The sequence below is a fragment of the Fulmarus glacialis genome, unplaced genomic scaffold (genome assembly GCF_000690835.1).
Source record: "Fulmarus glacialis isolate BGI_N327 unplaced genomic scaffold, ASM69083v1 scaffold29233, whole genome shotgun sequence".
NCBI lineage: Eukaryota > Metazoa > Chordata > Aves > Procellariiformes > Procellariidae > Fulmarus > Fulmarus glacialis.
In genome coordinates, this window is record NW_009204073.1 from 36,965 (window position 1) to 55,564 (window position 18,600).

Consider the following 18,600-nt stretch of genomic DNA (forward strand, 5'->3'; position numbering starts at 1 on the left):
TTAATTTGGTTGATGTCTTTTGATTGGAACAATTGATTAGAAAAAGCTAATTAAAGGCAGGAAGGTGTCTTGGACAGATGCAACCCAACTCTGACAGCACCCGCCTGTGTGACCTCTGGCTTTCTGCAGAGGCTGACATTGCACACGGACGATGGGGCAGTTGCCATCGGCCACCGCGTCCCTCAGCCTACTGAGTTCCTGCAGCTTTAACCCACCCCAAAGCACCTCACAGCACCACTGACTGTCACCTGCTGTCCTCTGCCCACCCATCCTGTGCCACCCCTCCGGGGCGGCAGGGAAGAGCTCTCATTTCAGAGACGGTTGCTTCTTCCCACGATGTCACTTCTGTGCAAGACACCAAGCTTTGCCAGCAGAAGAAACGCTACCTCCATCTTACTCTCCCTTTTGAGAAGATAAGTTCACCAAGCAGCTGGACTCAAAGCTCTTTTCCAGGACGGCTGCTCAGACCAAACGGCACACTCCTCCTGATACTGGCGATGACTAAGAGATGCTAATTCAGCACGCTGCCTGAAATAGCCTGTGCTTTGGGCTTTGCTCCCAGCCTTAGTTTGCCCTTCTGCTACTTATTATGGTTGGGGAGAAACGAAGTAACTTGTGCGGTGCTGCTCTGGATGGCATTAGTTGTACCTTCGTGGTGCTGGCTCTACCCGGCTGCTGGAGCTCCTGGGAAAGTACCTCTCTTGCTAGATACCAGTGCACCACAACATGATGGCATCTACAGGCAGGTCCTCAGTCACCCGGTGAGGTGAGTAGATGAGGTGGAAAAAGCAAGGGTTCAAGTTCCCTCTTTAAAAGCAGCCGCCTGCTCAACTGCTCTTGTTTCATAAATCACATGCTGCAGGAGCTGATTTTGGTTTGCAGAACAACTGCCAGCTCCCGTGGCACGTGTGTGCGACGGTTATCCTTCAAAGAAAAAATCTGCCATCTCTTCCCAAGGGTTGCTAGAAATACCACATCGTGACTGCAAGCCTGCAGACCGAGCACTGCGCAATGTCACCGAAAGCAATTCAATGCAGGCACTCCTGCGGGCAGAGCTGAGACCCAGCTTTGCAGCAGAGGTTACGGCATTTTGGGGGGAAGCACCACCCTGAACCAGCCAAGCACCGGTGAAGGGGATGACCCTTTCACAGAGGCTGCCCTGAACAGAGGCTCAGCACGGTCCTGGAGTGGCTGGGATGAGCCCTTCCTATCTCGCATCAATTACAACTAAGCAAAGTTATTTTTAATTGGACTAGAGATGCCAGAAAATAAACACTTGCAGCCACTGCAAGAGCATGGTCATGGCCTCTTGTTCAATAAGGCTTTTCTCATTTTCTCCTTCACACAGGTAACTGCCGGCAAATACTGAATTTGGGTATAATAATGGAAACTCAAGCTGGATTTTGAGCCAGGAGCAATTTAGAAGCAGGACTCGCCGAGGCGTGAGTACCTGCAAAAATCAGTATTTTGAGCACGTGAGCCCATCTGAAACAGAGCAGGTTTGTCATGGCTCTTAGAGACATGGTTTAGTGGTGGACTTGGTGGTGTTAGGTTAATGGTTGGACTCGATGATCTTAAGGGTCTTTTTCAACCTAAATGATTCTATGATTCCCCAGGCCACATGAACACCTCCGTGCTACCTCCAGCCTTTTCTTGGTGCACGAGTGCCCAGCAGAGCTACTATCTTGTTTCCCTAGGCTGGCCCTTTCCTTATCCTCCAGCAGCCATCACAGGAGCTAAGCCGTCTGCCTGGGTTTGCAAACTGCCAGCGGTTCTGCAAAGAGCTTTCAGTCCACCTGCCGTGGGATGCAACAGATGGGATGACACCATGCAAGTCAGAAGGCAAGAAACCTGAGTGCACTAACGGGCAGCGGCTGGTGCTGCAGTAAAAGGCTGAGGTTGGCAGTGGAGGCTGCAAGCGGGTCGGCTCTTACCTGACCACCTGCAAAAATGACAGGGGTGGAGGCGGGCTTTGGGCGGTAGGGAATGGTGGCACCTTTTGGTGGGGACTAGGAAAAGGGACAAGGAGAGGGAGAGAGAACATTAGAACAGCTTTCCTGAAACGGCGGCAAAAAGAGCGTTAGAAAGCACCCGACGGAGCACGGCCCCCGGGGCCGGTGCCAGCAACACCCGCACCAGGCAAACCGCGTTTCTGGACAGGAGGACATGGGGGAAATCGGTGTTTAATGGACAACGAGGACAACCTGGGGTACAGGAGATCTCCTCCCAAGGCACGGGACCCTTAATCGCTTCCTGGACCTCTGCTGCCTCCCTCGCCTTCTCTCTGCTCTCCACAAACTGCGTCGCCTGGTCTAGACTCAAACCTGATGCTGGAACGCAGCACGCTCCTCAAACACCTCAAGGAGACCCTCAAGGTGCAGCAAGATGGGGAGGTACACCCACAGACTAGGCTTTTCATCCCTGGCTGCCACGAGCCTCCTCGTGCAGTGGCTTTCGTTGCAGCCTGAGAGATCTTGCACGTCAACAGCCCGCTCCGGATTCATACCAGCCCAGCCCCGCTGAGCACCAGGAGCTGTGGCATGGCATCGTGAGCATGGGCATCAGAAGGAGTGAGCAGTCCATCTGAGTGACCTGGCACCATGCTTAAGCTCTTTGATCCCTCTCACCTTCCTCACCGCCAGAACAGGGTCACCTTTGGGACTTGGTTTGGTCTATCAGCATCCAAGCTGGGATGTGGATGGCTGTGCAGCAGATGCTGCAAGGCACCATCATTGTGGTCAAGACCTCCCATGCCCTGGTGGGACAAGTGGCAGTGATCACTTTGGCCAGGGTGCTGAGCTCTGGAGGAGCCAGAGGCTGGAAATCACTCTCAGATGGCAACACCAGTGTTTCCAGAGATCCTAATCTAGAGCTGCATGGTGGTAGCAGTCCGTGTGAGCAGCCAGACAGAAGCCAGCAGCAGAGGCACCAACCCATATGCTCTCTCAGCCCTCCTCCTGCGGCAGCGTGACCCGGGGCAGCCACGCTCCAGGTGGCCAGGACATCTCGCTCCTCCCTGCTGTGGCCTGACTGGTACCTGGGTAGGTCCGAGCAGAAGCTGCAGTGATGCATATCAAGCTGCAGCAATCCATCCCACAGTGCGGTGCACGGGATCTTCTCACCCAAATTATCTCTGTTGGTTTTCTCTTGAACATAACTAACAGGCCATAGAAGAGATTTTGGAGGTTTCTAGGGATCAGGAGAGATTTCACATAAAAGCCTCCTGGTTCTACGCGAAGTGAAATGACCCAGTTCCTGCTATGTAAAGATAGGCAGTATAAATTACGCTATCTCATGGAAAATTCTTCATTTTTTCTGTACATTCTTCTAGATGTCCACTTGTAGCCAAGTGGCATCTCCAAATCTTCCTGCTAAGCACAGGTCTGCAGGAAAGCTGTATGATCAAAGCACAGCCTCTATAATCACAAGACTGCTTTTTCTTTTATTGTGTTACAAATCTTGGAGGGGATGAGCGAGGATTTCTGCAGTAAGATAATTTAAGACTGAAAGGTTATAAGGAGCATCTCTGTGAACTGTTAAAGTCAGGGGACTTCCCAGATTTCAGACTGCAAGAAAACTCACGGGTTTTTCTCCTTCCCATTGCTGAGCCACACAGAGGAGCAGCAACCCTTGCTTCGGTCAGTGAGAACAGCAGCCACCAAAGACTTTATGACACACCTGCAAGCATCACCTGGGGCCCACCTCTGCTACAGTCCAGAGCATACCCTGGAGTCACCGTGCAGCTAAAATTGCACTCCTCTGGCAGCAGAGTGTACCTGCCTGAGCATCACTACCAGCAGCAGTGGGAACATGGCTTATAGCAATTCCTCCTTAGCTGTGCTGCTGCCAAACTGAAGTTGCTTACATTTGGTTTTGCTTCACCACCACTAAGCCTTGGCATCCTCATCTGAAGCTCTTGCAGAGGCAAATGCACTCCTCCCTGCCGTGAAAGGCCAGTGGTGTGCGGGCTGTGCAGTAAGGAAGAGGGGCCTGACATGGGTCTGTGCCCGTCCACCTCTGGGAGGCACCAGGAGTGGAGTGTCTCAGTGTCCCATGTCCTAAGGGTTTTCCTCCTGGAGCTTCTCCCATCTGAGATGACAGGTGTGGACATGGGGCATGTGGCTGTCGCAATAAGCCATTGGTACAGCAGCATCTCTTCATGGCAGAGATCTTCAAGCTCTGCTCGTCAGCATTACTCCCAGAAAACGGCACCCTGGACACATGTCCATGCACCCTACGGGCCCTGCTCTCCACCAGCCTTCCTCACTACCTTTCCTGCTGTACCTTGCTGGAGCCCGGGTTTGCGCTCCCAGCCCCGGCTCCCCCAGTGTAGGGGATGCACTGGCCTCCTCCTTCCAGCTGTGGTCCTTGTGGGGCACTGCGAGCTCCATGCAGAGGAGGCCAGGTGCTTGGTGGAGTGGCTGCAGCCCCTGTCCCCTTCCCACAGCACCCTTGGTGCTGCTGGGACACCAGGCTATGGCTGGCCCAGCCCGCCTGGCCTCCTCTGGCACCCCTCTCTCCTGAAGCCGCCCTGTGCTATGACACGAACCATCTCCTTTGGGGCACCTGACCAGGAAGGTTTCCAGCGTGGGACTCTAGAAACAATGTACGAAGATGGTGGGGAAAACACACTGGGTGGGTTTCAAACGGAGGTACCAGGAAATGAGTGGTCCGACAATGCGTGGTGAAGGGTATGAGAGACACGCTCCACAGCTCCCAGCACTGTTGTGGTGACAGCTGGGGTTTTTTCCTATGTACTTTACCCCCTTTGTTACAGACTGTACCTCCAGCATCACCACACAGATCTGTTTGACACACTGGATAATTGCGTCGGGTGTCCCCGAGATTGTCACCGCCCGCTCCGTGGAGTTGGGCAGCATGTCCCCCGCCACTTGAACTTGAGCACCTGTTGACTGGAGACAGAAAGAGAGAGGAGGAGAAATCCCACAGCTGAATGCCTGTCCCTGCAGCCAGCTCCAGCTCTCCCGAGAGCTGCACTGCCCCGCGCGAGCTCAGATGCGGCGCCCTGCCTGCATCCGCAGGAGCACGCCGGCAAGGTCCCACGGGATGCAGCTCCTACATCAGCAGGACCACCCTGGGAAGCAACGTGATGCATGATGCTTACAGCATAAGGATCCCCCTTTCCAAGGCAGCTCCCCCTTCATTGTGGATCAGCTCCAAGGAGCTGCAATTACGTAAAATAACTAAATCAGTTCTGCCTTACCTCCCTGATTTCCTTGATCTTAGAGCCTCCTTTGCCGATCAGTGAGCCGCACTGACTAGCTGGCACGACCAGTCTCAGCGTTACCGGAGGTTTGCTGGTAGCAGTGCTGTTGCTCATTGAGTTGGTTATGTCCTTGGGAAGGAAGAGTGCAACGCATCAGCCTTTGGTACCCGACCGGACGCCTGCTGTCCAGGACAACCCAAATGCCCTGGGCCAGAGAAGAGGGGTCATGTCCCCCAGACTGTGGCTGGTGTCTGCGGTGTCACTGCACATCCCTCCAGTTAATTAACTGTGAGACCTCTGGGACACTTCACTGAAGCTCAGTTCTTGCCTATTTAGAGATGTCTGGACCAGCTGGAAGGTTTTGTGCTGAGTTAAGTGAGCCCAGCCAGGCATGTGTGGGTTGGAGGTACCCAGGCCCATCTGCACCGCTGGCCCCAGCAGTGGGCTCACGGGAGCTCTGGTTGGCCGGTGGGTCATCCAAGAGTCTGGATGCTGACCCTTTTACTCTGCCCTCCTGGGGCAAAGGCCTCATGTTTCTCACCTCCTCAAATTTGTAGGCAATCATGGCGAAAGCCTTGAAGATGGCATCGGTGGGGCCGGTGATGGTCACAATTCGCTCGGGGCAGTTCCCCTCCGAGATGTTGATCCTTGCCCCACTCTGGAAAGAGAAAAGCAGCCCTGGAATAGCCACAGCCAAGCAACCGGCAGTGATGCACAGGAGGTGCAGCCCTTCCTCCAGGTCAGATCCTGCCCCAGCCTGGGAAGGTTCAGCACCCAACAGCAGAAGCTCAGAGAGCCCCAGGAAGCCAGGGAGAACATAGCTTGCTTGGTCCCTTGTCATCACCTGTGCCAGCCTCTCGACATCCCATCTAACCTTAAAAACTCCCCCGCAGTGCTTCCAGCTCTGCCTTATCCCGACCCTCAGAAAGGGTTTCCAAGCATTCACCTTGGGTCTTTTACTGCAGTGCAAACCCACGCGATCAAGGCAAGACCAGCTCGTGGGATCATTGCTTGTAAAAAGAAGAGTGTTGCTTACTGATCTGATAATTCCTTGGTAGCTGCAGACACAAAGACCTTGGACAAACTCAAGCATCTTATGAGTGACTTAATTTCACTCTTTCATTATGAGCAAATTCTTGGCTCTGGAAAATTCCCATTAAATGTGTTAGGAGTTTGTTTGAGTATGGAGTGAGAAAACTAGACCAAAGAGTTCTGGGCACAGCCGGCTTGCGTGTCCTGACCCTGGGAGTTACTGCACATACCGCACAGGGCAATGTGCAGCTCTGGCCGCTGCGCTGCACGCTGCCAGGCAGGAGAGCCTGACGGCCCTTCCCACTCCTCTCCCCACCTCCTACAAATCCTTCTACAGAGCAGCGTTGCTCACCTCCTCACGCATCTTCTTCACGGTCTCTCCTTTCTGAAATAGGAAGCAGAAAACACAGGCTATTACTAAAACCTCAAGACTTCCACCTTCAAAACAATCCTTCTGAACACGCATCTCTAATACGTGGCAACACATAGCAAACATTTGGGCAGCTCTGTGATGCCTGGCCCTCCATCCCCATGCGATGGGCAGGCTGAAGAGCTGAGGGTGTAAGCCATCGTAGCCCTGCTCCCTGCGTCTGTAAGACACGACAGACAAACCAGCTACACAACTGCAGCTTCCTCCTCCATTTCTACCTTTCCCATTAGGAGGAAAATGGCATGGAAAAAGCTCAGAAACTGATCAGATGTTGAGAAAAGCTGGCACTTCAGAGTGATCTCAAAGGGCAGTTATCTAGTACCTATAGAGAGATCTAATATCTTTATATTCAGATATAAAGGAGGTACAACTGTGAATCTTTCCAGGGCTGGACAGGCTGGTGGAAAAAATAAGGTGAAAGCATATATGAGAAGGTGTTCATGCTGAAAATCTTCGCTGCCACAAACCTGCCTTTTAAAAACACCAAAAACCTAATCCTGTATAGCCAGGACTTTCCAAACCACCACGGCAAGCACCAGGGAGCACAGCACCTCATGAAGCTTTTCTGCACAAGCTAAATGGTGTCCTGTGGTCTCAGAGACAAGTGCCGCAGAATTTAAATGGGCCTGCATGACATTTCTTAATATCTCTTAATGAATCTATTTGATTAAATGTCAGGGCAACGTGATCATAAACACCTATTCATCACCCCAGTGAAGCAGCTGGAAGCAGCACTAGATAAGTTTGGTGATTGTTTTTTTTTAGGGGACCCATTTAAATCCCTCTATGGGTCTCTCATAATTTCTGTTTCACAAATACAGCAACAAGCTCATGCACACCAAACATTTAAGGACATTACGGGGAAGAGGTGACTGGCATCTACCACACCACAGGCAGCAAATGGTGCTGGCAATAGCATTAAATACACATTTAAAAAACATCCTTACCTTTCCAATGATGCTTCCAACTTCCTACAAAAAAAAAGCCAAACACAAAGGAATTGACATAACAAAATGTGAAGACAATCCAGCCCAACCCCATAATGAAGCAAAGACCTGGTGCACACTGTCCCCAGCAGAAGGACAGGGCAGGGGGCAGGCATGAGAGGTGCCAGGAGCACCGTGCCACCATGCCACCCTCCCCATCAGCAGGAGGACACCTGCTCCCGGCAGCCCGGGGCTGCGGAGGTGGCACGTGGGGCTGGCTGGACCCGGGCACAGTCGGAGCGGAGGCAGGACAGGGAGCTGCGAGGAAACGCCCTCGCCGGGAGCCCCTTACCTTGCCATGCATCAGCAGCCGGATGGTGAGGGTGACGTTCAGGCCGCCTTCGGAGACTTTTGACTCCATTTCCTACCGGGGACGGGAGACGTGCGTTAGCTTGGATGGCAGCCCTGGTGCAGAAGGAGACAGCACCACGGCCGTATCACCTGGGGACAGAGAGGGGGAAAGGTTTTCTCTCAAAACAGGCAGGTTCCTCAACATGGGATGGAGCCTGCAGAGCAGCAGGGCATGGAAAAGTCACAGCTGGAGGAGCTGTGGGGAGATGTTGTGGGCTGAGCACCTTAATGGGTGCAGATGGGGCTGCACAGACCGTGCTGGCCACAAGCCCAGGAACAGCCCATAGCTCTGCTGCAGCTTTGCCACCAGCTTTATGCAAAAGCCATCACAGGAGCAAAGACTCACGTGTCCAAGGTGGCACAGCCAGATGGCTAGCCCACACCTGCACGAGCCAAAAAGCAGCTGTACCCCGCTGAACATGTGGACGCAGGAGCAGGGAGTCGGCGGAATAGCCTGGCCAAAGTCCGATGGCTGAACTGGAACTTTAAAAGATCCAGGGCACCTATCTAGCAAACCAAAATTCACCATTTTGAGTGTGAATGGGCACTCAGAAAATCAAAAGCCAGGTTTTCAGTAACCAGGAAATAGCTATCTGACCCCAGGAGCTCGGAGTGGGAGATGGAGCTGGTGTCCCGATTGCTACACATACGCATTTTCATCCCGACCTGTGAGCACCCTAGCTGGGCACTGCGTCTCAGGACCACGTAATTCATGCTTTGCATGTATCAAATGAAACCTCTGTGAGTTTTCCCGGTGCTGTCGTGTTCCTTTCCCTTCCCATTCTCTCTCTTTCCTCCTCTGCCCTCTAGAGGGAAAAAAGCCACTGATATTTTGAAGGCAGGGGGAAAAAAAGTCACAGAATGGCAACAAATCCTTCCTTTTTTTTCCTGACGCCTCCTTAGTAGCATCTCTGCACGAGGACCAGGCATGTAAAATGTCTCTGCAGCCTACTGCATGGGGAGACCCGTCCTGTCTCAGAGGGAGATGCCAGCATCCTTCTACATGCAATGCCGAGAGATTTGCAGCAATTCTTCCCCATGTTATTTCGTCCCTCAGTATATATCAGATGGGAAGTTTTTCATCCTGGTCATGTGCATCTGGCATTTTCCCTTGCTCAGATGGGGACTTATGTGACCAAAAAATGGGAGGGAAACCAGTTCTCAAGTATTACTTTAATGCAAAAAGGCAGTTCGGATGAATAAACAGACAGCAATGCAAAAATCATGGCTGGGAGATGGGTTTGATGTAAAACCTTCTCTTCCAAGAGGTTCTTATGAAATCCAAAATGGATAAAACCTATGTGGTTAGCAGGGAGATGGTGTTCCCACCGAGCTAACAGGAGACCGGCTCACTGAGGTTGCCTATAACCTACTTGCAAACACTTTATCTTGAGACTGCTGGATGTTGCAAATGAAGAATAGTAAAATCCTCACAAGAGGGATAAGAAATGAAATGTATTGAAGATGTCTAGCCAAAAGGCACTGTAGGGGTGGGGAGGAGGACGTTGGGGACCAGAGTAATGGGAATGGGCTGACACACAATAGCACTACGTGTGAGATCAGGAACTTTCTCTTTCGAAACCGAGCCCACTACAGGCAAAAAATAAAGGAAAAATGAATAACTGGTTGTGTTGGTTAACCCCAGGCTGACTCCCGCACATGGGAGGCACCTCTGAAAAGGATGAACGGGCTGATTTGTGGAGGTCAGTGTTGCTGGTGCTCCTGATGTGCCAGGAGACAAAGTGCCTGCACTGAAGAGGTGCCCCCATTGGACAGGGGGACAGCCATCCCCAGGGATGTCCTGCCCCAGGAGCAATCTAGCCCTGCCGCAGAGAAAGAAACAAAGCCGCAACACCACTGCAGCCACCCACGAGGCAGGTGCACACCAACACAGAAGTGCAGCTCCCCTTCCCGGCTGGTGAGCATCCTCTGACAGCGGAGCCAGAGGAAGGTAGAGGCTGTTCACAGCTGATGGTCAAGGTGTCTCCACAGGCAGTTCTTTTGTGACTTGCAGAGGCAGTATTCACAAAGCCATCCCGCTCCGCACACCAGCCCAAGGGCTTTCTTTTGCAAGCTGCCCAACTGCGGCGGCCTGGGCAGCTTCAGCCCAGGGTGCCAGCCCCACGGCTGGGAGCTGGCATGCGAGAGTGGGACCCTGGAGCAGTCTGGGCTTTTCCACTGGGGTGATGGACCCCAAAGCCCAGCTGGGTGGCTGAAGTGCTCTAAACCCAGGCACGTCCTTGTGGCAGCAGGAGAGCTGGCAGTCCCAATGAGGTGGGTCACAACTTGCCCGCTAAGGGTCAGCGTTTTGCTTTCACCAAATGTCCTACAGTGGCAGCGCTTATGGCGGAGGTGTCTGCCATCCCCTGCTCCACATCCCTCACAGGAGGAACCCTGCATCAGGCCGTTATGTAAATGTTTCCAATTGATTGAAAAAGTGGGTCATGTGTTAGCCAAATGCTCCTGGCTTTAAGATTTATCAGCATTATTAAATTAAACACGCTTCATGCTCCAGTGAGCGGGAAAGCTACGTTGGCCTTTTCTTAATCATACTAGTGAAAGGTAAGTCTTTTATATGGGGGTTCATAAGCTCAATGGAAATGATGGGAACAATAGAGCTAAGGCATTTACCCCGGCCACGTGTCTCCCTCCACAGTCTTCATTCTTCACGGACAAAGGGCTGGAAAAAATTATCCCTCAAACGCCATTTTGAGCATTTCGAAGCATTCCCTGCCTAAAGAGAGACCCATCTCGGACCCTTCTTCTTCACTGTCGTATTCTGCCTAGTTCACAGTAGCTTTGAAATGGCTTCTTTGTCCATCTACATGAAAGCCCTGAGGACGTCATTACATCCAGTCCAATGGATAGAGTAGATCCAGAGCCCAACTCCAACCCAGTGCAAAGCAGGTGCAGCCCCGCAGATGTCAAAGACACAGCATTAGGAGACAGAAGTGTCAAGTTTGGCCCTGAAATGGAAATTGCACAGCAAGCCAAGCGAGGCTCTGCTGATCATCATGCCCGGGCAACCACAGGCAAAGGACCGGAGCAGCATCCTCCCACACACGGCCATCGTGGGGACCAGCCAAATGTCTTTGCACTGCAGCAAGGGGAGCTCTGCAGGGTGGGGAGCGCGGTGCTCGCTGCTAATCTGCCCCAAAACAGCCGGATAATGTCTTTCCAAAGGATAATCCCATTGCAGAATAAATAGGCCTTTTAAATGCACCTGCCTTTTGGGAGAGTGCTTGGAGGAGGCACCATCAGTACTCAGAGCAATCCGGTTCTTCCTTCTTCCTTGGTTTTGCGGTTAAATATATTAAATTCTGGGAAATTTCCTTAATCTATCGGGAATTCCCTATGTCTGAAAAAGCAGCTCATGCACCAGTGACCAAGGAGAAGAAGAGGAAGGAAAATAGAAACCCAGAACAGCAGAAAGACTCCTCTTCCCCACGCGCAAACATACATACTCCAATTTTTCTCCTTTCCAGTTTTTTAGAGGTTGGAGCGATTGCCTAAGCTGGCGCTCTTGCATTTATGCTTGCTGATACCTCACAAATACTGACACTCTCCTAAAATTCAAGCAAAACCTTCTAATTAGGGGAATTCTGAACACCGTGTATTAAATTAATTTAATACCATGATCATCTCCCAGACGGGAGACAGCACGTGAAGCAGAATAGGGGGAGGGAGACCGAGCTCTGGGCTGGACTTTGTTCTCCAGCCTGGTTTCCAATCGGGAGCTGGAAAAGCGGATGCTGGGATCCCCACAGCCCCCTCCAGACAGGCAATAGCAGGGGGCTCGGCTGAGTTCGGTCAGAGCCGGTGTCCCTGCAGGGGCTGGGAGACATTGCTGGCTCCGTGCTTGCTGAAGCCAGCCCTCCTCCTCCTTCTCTTCCTCCTGCCATGCATCCACTTGGGCTCCCCGGTCACGTTAGCCACGCGCGAGCGAGTCCTGCGGCGCAGCTCCAGCAAACACTGCCTACGCCTCCTCTGCAAATGCTCAGCAGAGAGCCAAGGCATCTGCTGCCGTACTGGGGGGCAGCTCCCCTGAGACAGCCCCTGCCGCCCCGGGACGTGGCAGCAGCAGCCTGCGTTTCGGAGAAGGTGGTTGAGGCTCTCATAAACGAGCTCCATCACAAAACTGTTCCTCTTGCTTTGGCGCTAGCATTGCTACTGCCTGCAGACCCCAACTCCAGAGGGAGCATCTCTCTTATCTGTACTAAAGTCACCCTGGTGCCTCTGGGATGGACGGTCCTGCCAGAAGACAGACACACAAAGTAGAGTTTATTTGGTAGATCTTGTTATGGAATATTCTCATCAGCATTACAGAGATCAAATTTCATTGCTTGCTGTCCAAAAACAGAGAGGACAACTCGGTGCAAAAACGTCCCATAGGCATAACCCACTCCCTCCCTGAAAGATTTGAATGGAAAGTTCACAGTCGCTGCCAAGCAAACTCAAAGAAGAAAGTCTCCGTCACCCCCCTCGCCCACCACATGGCCTCCAGAAAATCACATGTTCTTGATAGTTTTGGTCAGTTCAGAGTGGTAAACTCCAACACTTTGGAGCCCTGTTGACCAAGAGCCCTTGCCAACCCGTGCAGGTAAAGCACAGGGTGGCTGGGGCACCGGTCTGTACGGGGATGCTGTGCCACCTGCCCACAGAGGACCACCCCCCAGATTCTACCCTGGAGCATCTGGGCAGTTGCTCAATAGCAATGCCACCCTGAAAAATATTCAACATGCTTCCTGGGCTTTTTGGTGTTTCAGGAGCCCCACCAGCAGAAAGCCAGGTTTTAAAGACGACCACAAAGCTTCAGTGTGCTCCAGCACACCATGATACACTATGGCACAGCCCAGATTTCCAATGTGGTTGGCAGACTTTCATGTTGGGGATTAATATCTTGGCCAGAAAGTTCATCGCTCAAGACAACATTTTCCACTGCGAGGGAGGAAATGTTTAAACATCTCTGACCTCTCAATATCCCCTTCACAAAACTCAGGCCAGCATTTTCTGATCCTTGGAAAATCAAAGCTGTGCTAAATGTAGAGAAAAGCAGGGGAAGGCAAGAAAGAAGCTCTTTTCCGACATTTTATGCTTTCTAGGTTGCTTTCCCGAGGAGCACTGCCTGTCCACCTGCGTAAGCGGGAGCTTTCTTCCCACTCATCTCCCAGCAGCTTGATCCTGCCATTAAGACCTAATCCGGCGATTTTCAGCATTGCGTTTTAGCAGCTGAGAAGCAACATGATGCAGCCAGCTCAGGATTATGACGACAACGCAGTCTGGCCAGGTCAGGACCAGGGTGGAAGGAGCAAGCAGAAAAAAACAAAGTCAAGTATTCCCTTAAACTCAGGCTCCAAATGGAAACGCATCAGTCACCGGCAGGCTTCGGCTGTCAAAAGATGAAGAAGCCGTGAGAGGACAGCAGCACCGTCTACATGAGTGACACCAAATGCCATTTTGCAATAAAGCTGCATTTCCAGCTGCTGCCATTTTCCAAAAACCATAGTCATTTTGGCTGACATTTCCTTTGCTCCTCTCCAGCTTCAGTGGAAATATTTTAGATATCTCTAACCAAAAAAAGGAAAAAAAGATGCCCCATGCTACCTTGGTACATCAGCCAGCAGTATATTTCTGCTTCTCACCTGCCCTTGATCTTTCCAAGCATCACAGGAGATAAATGTCCCTGCTCTTGCCCTCACAGCAGGCATCTCTGGAGGCTTTGTTCTTGGTCACCTACTCCCGTTTTCCTGCTCTCCTCTGGGTGAGATGTGTCCGCTCATGGCCCAGGATGTCACTCGTTGTCTGCTGATGAGCAATTATAACCCCCTTCCCCTCCCTGCTCGTGTGCACCATGGGGCTCTTCCAGTCACACTCACCTCTACACCAGTTACTCCACTTACTATTGCGGGGATCCACATGCGCCTTTCTCTGGACCCTCTGCTTCCTCCATTCCCCTCTCTGCTCTGCTGGCTCCTCTGCTCACAAATTCAGTCCCAGGGCCATCACAGCAACCTCTCCTGCTGCCTCATTTGCTACATCCATGCTTCAGGTGGTCTTCTAACTCCTGCTTCTCCCACCAACCTCTTTGCTGGCTGCAACTCTTGGGAGCTCTTCTCTATTTCTAAGCAATCATTTCCTACCACCCTTCACGTCAGCATGGCTTTCTGCCCAGATCCTTTGCCCTCTAGAGAGCGGGATTGGTTTTTTACACTGGGTGGCCCTCCAGGGAGAGATATTGGCTCCAGGTATTGGTATCAGCTAGAGTTCAGGAGCAACTGGTATGATGACCCATAGCTCCAGCCCTGTCACACCATGGTGGGCTCAGCCGCATCCCAACCAAATGGACACGTCTGCTCCCAGACCAGCCCAAAGCTGTGCTAAGCCTGCTCTCCCCTCCAGGAAATTCCCTGCTGCGCTCCTGGGTTTCTACTTCACCTGGTGCACCCACAAGCCGATACCGGGCTGTGCAACCTGCTTTGGGTGTCGACTGTACCAGCCTCATTTGCCTCTGCTGAACCCACCTTACATTTGTAGGTTTTCAAAGGGGTTTCATGCATTTCAGAGTGATTTCTGACCTGATGGATACACCAAGAGGAATAGAAATGCAGCATCACATACCTCCAGCACAGACCTGTCCCAGAGGGCGAGGAAAGCTAGCAAGTCTCTACAATGAAGAGTAGAACAAACCCCTGACTCCAGCCTGTGGACACTGGAAACCCAGGGAGGGATGTCCAGTAAGAGTCCTTGGTCATCCGCTGAGCACCATGTGGTTCATCACAGCCTACGGCACCTCAACAGTTAACCAAGACCAGCAGCAGCCACGCACAGAAGTGCAACTCTGGCACGGCTGGTGCACGGATGCACAGTCACGCGTGAAATCAGAATTGGGCCCCACATGTCAGATGGTGTTAGTCTCCACCATCTCTACAGCAAGCTCAGTCCGAGGAGAACGACTGGTTTTGTCGCAATGGCAGTGCCATTATTGCAATCTTTTGCGTGAAGGCTAGCGAACGAAGCTGCAGCTTTTCCCTACCGATCACCCCAGGATGAAGGTCTTGCATGCAGTAACATCATCCCACGCCACAAGCCAGCAGGATGATAGCACCTACCTCTTGTCCTGATACATCTGCAGAAGACATAAAACCTGGAGGCTTATGTTAGTTACCAGGTTTAGGGAAAATTTAGGTAGCTGTACCTGAGATATATATCTGCAGACATGTATAGGATGCAGAATTTCCATTCATTCACACGAGCTGCTGCTGTGTTGCAAGCAGAGGTTGGACACAAAACAGTGAGGGAAATTCAATTTAGCAGGAGCAGGCTATTAGATGCCCTTGTGCAACCCAGAAAACCCTGTCTGGGCTGGTTTCAGGGCTCATTGATTGTGGGACCCTGAGCAAAATCAGTGACCTGAACCTGTTAAACCACCGTCTCAACAAGCTGAGATAACCCTGCTTGGTATAATAGGTCTTCATTGAATTTGTTTGATTTTGTAGTGAATTAAACCTGCTTTTGGAAGGCTGGGGTGAGCGGGTGGGTGGGTGGAAACAACGCATTTTAATTCAGCCACTTCCAATTCACCCTGTTAGTTACTTTTGGAACAATTTGCCAATAAAAACAGTATTTTCAGTGAATGTCAAACTGCTGAAGTACATTGGAGATTTCGACCCATTAGGTGATGAGAGCCAATGCTCTTTGCACTACTCAGTTGGGTCCATTACAACTCAGTGACCAAGAGCATCCTCAGATGTCTGTGAGCCTTTAGCAAGTGCTGGGTGGACTCAAGACCCTGTGAGCTGAGAAAATAACATTTTCTGGGATAAGGAAGGTCACTCTGTCTCCTCCATCACAGCTTTTTGGTCTGCCAGCAGATTAAAGAACAGATAAAAATGATCCATTACAGTTTTTCCTGAAACACTTTCTGTTCCTCCACGCCCAAGCCAACCTTTTGGAGAGGCTGGGAGCGAGGGCCCCAGAAGAGCTTGGACCAGCGAGGACCAAGCGTTGGCTCAGTCTCCACTCAGTGCAGGTGCCCTGGTTGTCTCAGGAAGGCAGAGCCAGCAGCACCCCCAGCCTGGACCCTGCCGCGGGGCTCAGCACTGCAGAACGGGGAGAATTCTGCAGCAGCAATCGAGAGACAGAAAAAAATCCTAAAGCTTTCCCGAATTAGCTGAAATGGCACCGCCTTGCACTGCAGAGGCCGGGAAGATGACTACTTCAGTGCCACGCTCCACATCTGCACCCCTGAACGTGTGGTGGGACATGGGGAAATGCCACTAGCAGTGCCGCAGAGGGCGGCTGGACTGAGCCACTGGAGAATGGAGAAACTCGTGTGATGTGAAGGGAGCCAGGGCAGCTCATCCAGCATTTCTGCAAGCACCAGCAATAAACACCCCCTGAGATGAGTCTTCATAGAGGAGGGGATATGCCCTAACTGGTAGTACAGGGGTGGCAGTAACAAGGCTGTTCATACTGTCCTACGTGGCATTGTCCTGAAAGAGCCAGGGAAGCCTGGGGCAGATGAAACCATTTGAAGATGGCTGGGAAATGCTATAAACGCTCCCCCCCCAAGCATTTATCAGTGGGACTCCTGTTAAACTGCCAGGTGACTACCCAAGTCGGGGAAGCCAATATACTGGAGAGCAGGGCAAGAAGCCAAAGTGAGCTTGGCAAAAGGGAGAAAATAAGACAGAGTTCAGCAAGGCAAAGCACTGAGCTTGGCTGTGTGCAATTAAGTGCACAGAAACAGAGGAAGAGCTCCCCATCCACTGAAAAGGGCTGGGAGCAACAACTCAACTTGCAAGCTCAGGATCTGCAGAAGGAAACCAAGAATGATGAGGTGGGTCTTCATGGGAGATCCAGCCAGCAGAGAGCAACCCCAGATCCGTGGGGCGAGCAAACATGGCCCATGGGGAAGGGCTCGAGGAGCCAAGGCTCTGCAGGACAGGATGGTGGGGGGAGACAGGACAACAGTCTTGAGTGAGGGGCTTAAACTGCAGTGAAGAAGATCCAGGTCAGGTACTGGAAAAGAGGTTCCCCACAGCCACGTGCTGCTGGTGACAATGTCATTCTGCCAGTCATCGTTGTTTAAATCTTACAAACATTTGCATTTTTGCAAATAATGCTCATCTCTGTTGGACAACTGCACTTATAACCTTGACACTTAGCTATGCCCAGGGCCAGTCATGCTTCAGGGATGCACTCAATTTAGCCTTTTTTCCCCTAACCAGAGGCTAAGGAATGGGAGCCAGGAGACACCACCTCGCACTGAGAGATGCCTCGACAAAAGTCCCAGGGATGTTCTGTTGGGGCCATGGACCAGCTCTGAAGGACCCATGTCTTGCCCAAAGGATGCCAGCGCAGCCAGCATCCAGCGTTGGAAATGCACCTCTCTGGAGATCGAGGGGCGAGACAATCAGATAGCAGTCCCCTATGTTTTTACACGCCATTTTTCAGGGGGAGGCCAAAGGACACCCAAAAAATGATGCTCATGGCCATAGGTCCATACCGGCTGCTTTATAAAGGAGGAAAGACCATGGGAAGCTGTGTGGACCTCAGAGGACAAGTGACTTGTCCCCCAGCAGCCTGGAAATGAGAGAGCATAGCTCTGCAAAGAGCTCCAGGCACACTCCTGGCATTCTTTTAACTGGGGGTGCAGCTGAGAGGAGAGCACCTCCAGGGCCTCGGGAAAGCAGAAAGCAATGGGCATGTTTATCCCGCTGCTGTGCCAGAGACTGCACAGCCTTAACCATAACCTTGAGGAGGTAGCTCAGTCCTCACCTAAAAGGGTTGAATGGACTTAACCAGCACAAGGCTTTTGCCCATCCTGTTTCTACACCGCTGTTGCATGGATGCATGCATGGCCGCAACACCTGCAGAGCAGGCACCAACCCCCGCCCCTCCCCGACTATTTTTCTTGATCCAGCCACCAGGGACGCGGCCTCCTGTCCCCTTTTCCCTCTCTCCACCTTGGTCCATCACGCTGCATGCCCTTTCAGGCATCCTGGAGAGCTGGGGCCAGGGGGCATCAGCTTCCAGTGCGTCCTCCAAAACAGATGAGGATGCAACCAGGAGCATCTCCCTGCAGCTCAGAGCAGCAGGCATCCCGTGGCCCCCCCATCCATGACCCCCCTCATTCCCCTCCTCCAGAGCCTGATGGCTGCCCTGGCTTTAATCCCGTAGGCAGCATCATCCCAATAATTTCCCTCCGTTTTCAATCTACTGATCTGGGGGCAGTGCGCAAATCCCTTCATCCCAAGAGCAAAGCAATCTACTGCCTCATCTCGTCCCATCTCCATTTCTCTCTCTCTAATCCCTGGAAACAGGGACGAGGCTCACAGTGCATGGGCTGCCCTGGAGAGGTCTGTCCAGGCGCCTGTGGACAGACAGACAGACCAACCCGGAGCACACGGGGGCAAACAGGAGGTGCCAGGTCAAGACGGGCAAGGAGCATGTTATTTTGACCATGCTCAATCTCTACAAAAACAATTGATTTAGCTGCTGATTTTTTTTTTTTTTAAAAGTAGATGGCAGCCCAATGCCAGGCTGTGCAGATGAAAGATGGGGGGTTGGGG

At 52.0% G+C, this 18,600-nt stretch overlaps 1 protein-coding gene across 1 annotated transcript in view; it reads right to left on the reverse strand.

The window, feature by feature from the left end:
• The window catches only part of PCBP3 (poly(rC) binding protein 3), a 41,508-nt gene that overhangs the window by 14,431 nt on the left and 8,477 nt on the right, over window positions 1–18,600 (reverse strand). Inside the window, exons 2-8 of the mRNA XM_009574859.1 lie at window positions 7,968–8,039; window positions 7,637–7,660; window positions 6,612–6,644; window positions 5,769–5,885; window positions 5,225–5,356; window positions 4,785–4,913; window positions 1,935–2,009 (exon numbers count right to left, since the gene is read on the reverse strand). Of these exons, the coding sequence (XP_009573154.1) occupies window positions 1,935–2,009; window positions 4,785–4,913; window positions 5,225–5,356; window positions 5,769–5,885; window positions 6,612–6,644; window positions 7,637–7,660; window positions 7,968–8,039 (582 nt within the window). The remainder of the gene's footprint in view (window positions 1–1,934; window positions 2,010–4,784; window positions 4,914–5,224; window positions 5,357–5,768; window positions 5,886–6,611; window positions 6,645–7,636; window positions 7,661–7,967; window positions 8,040–18,600) is intronic.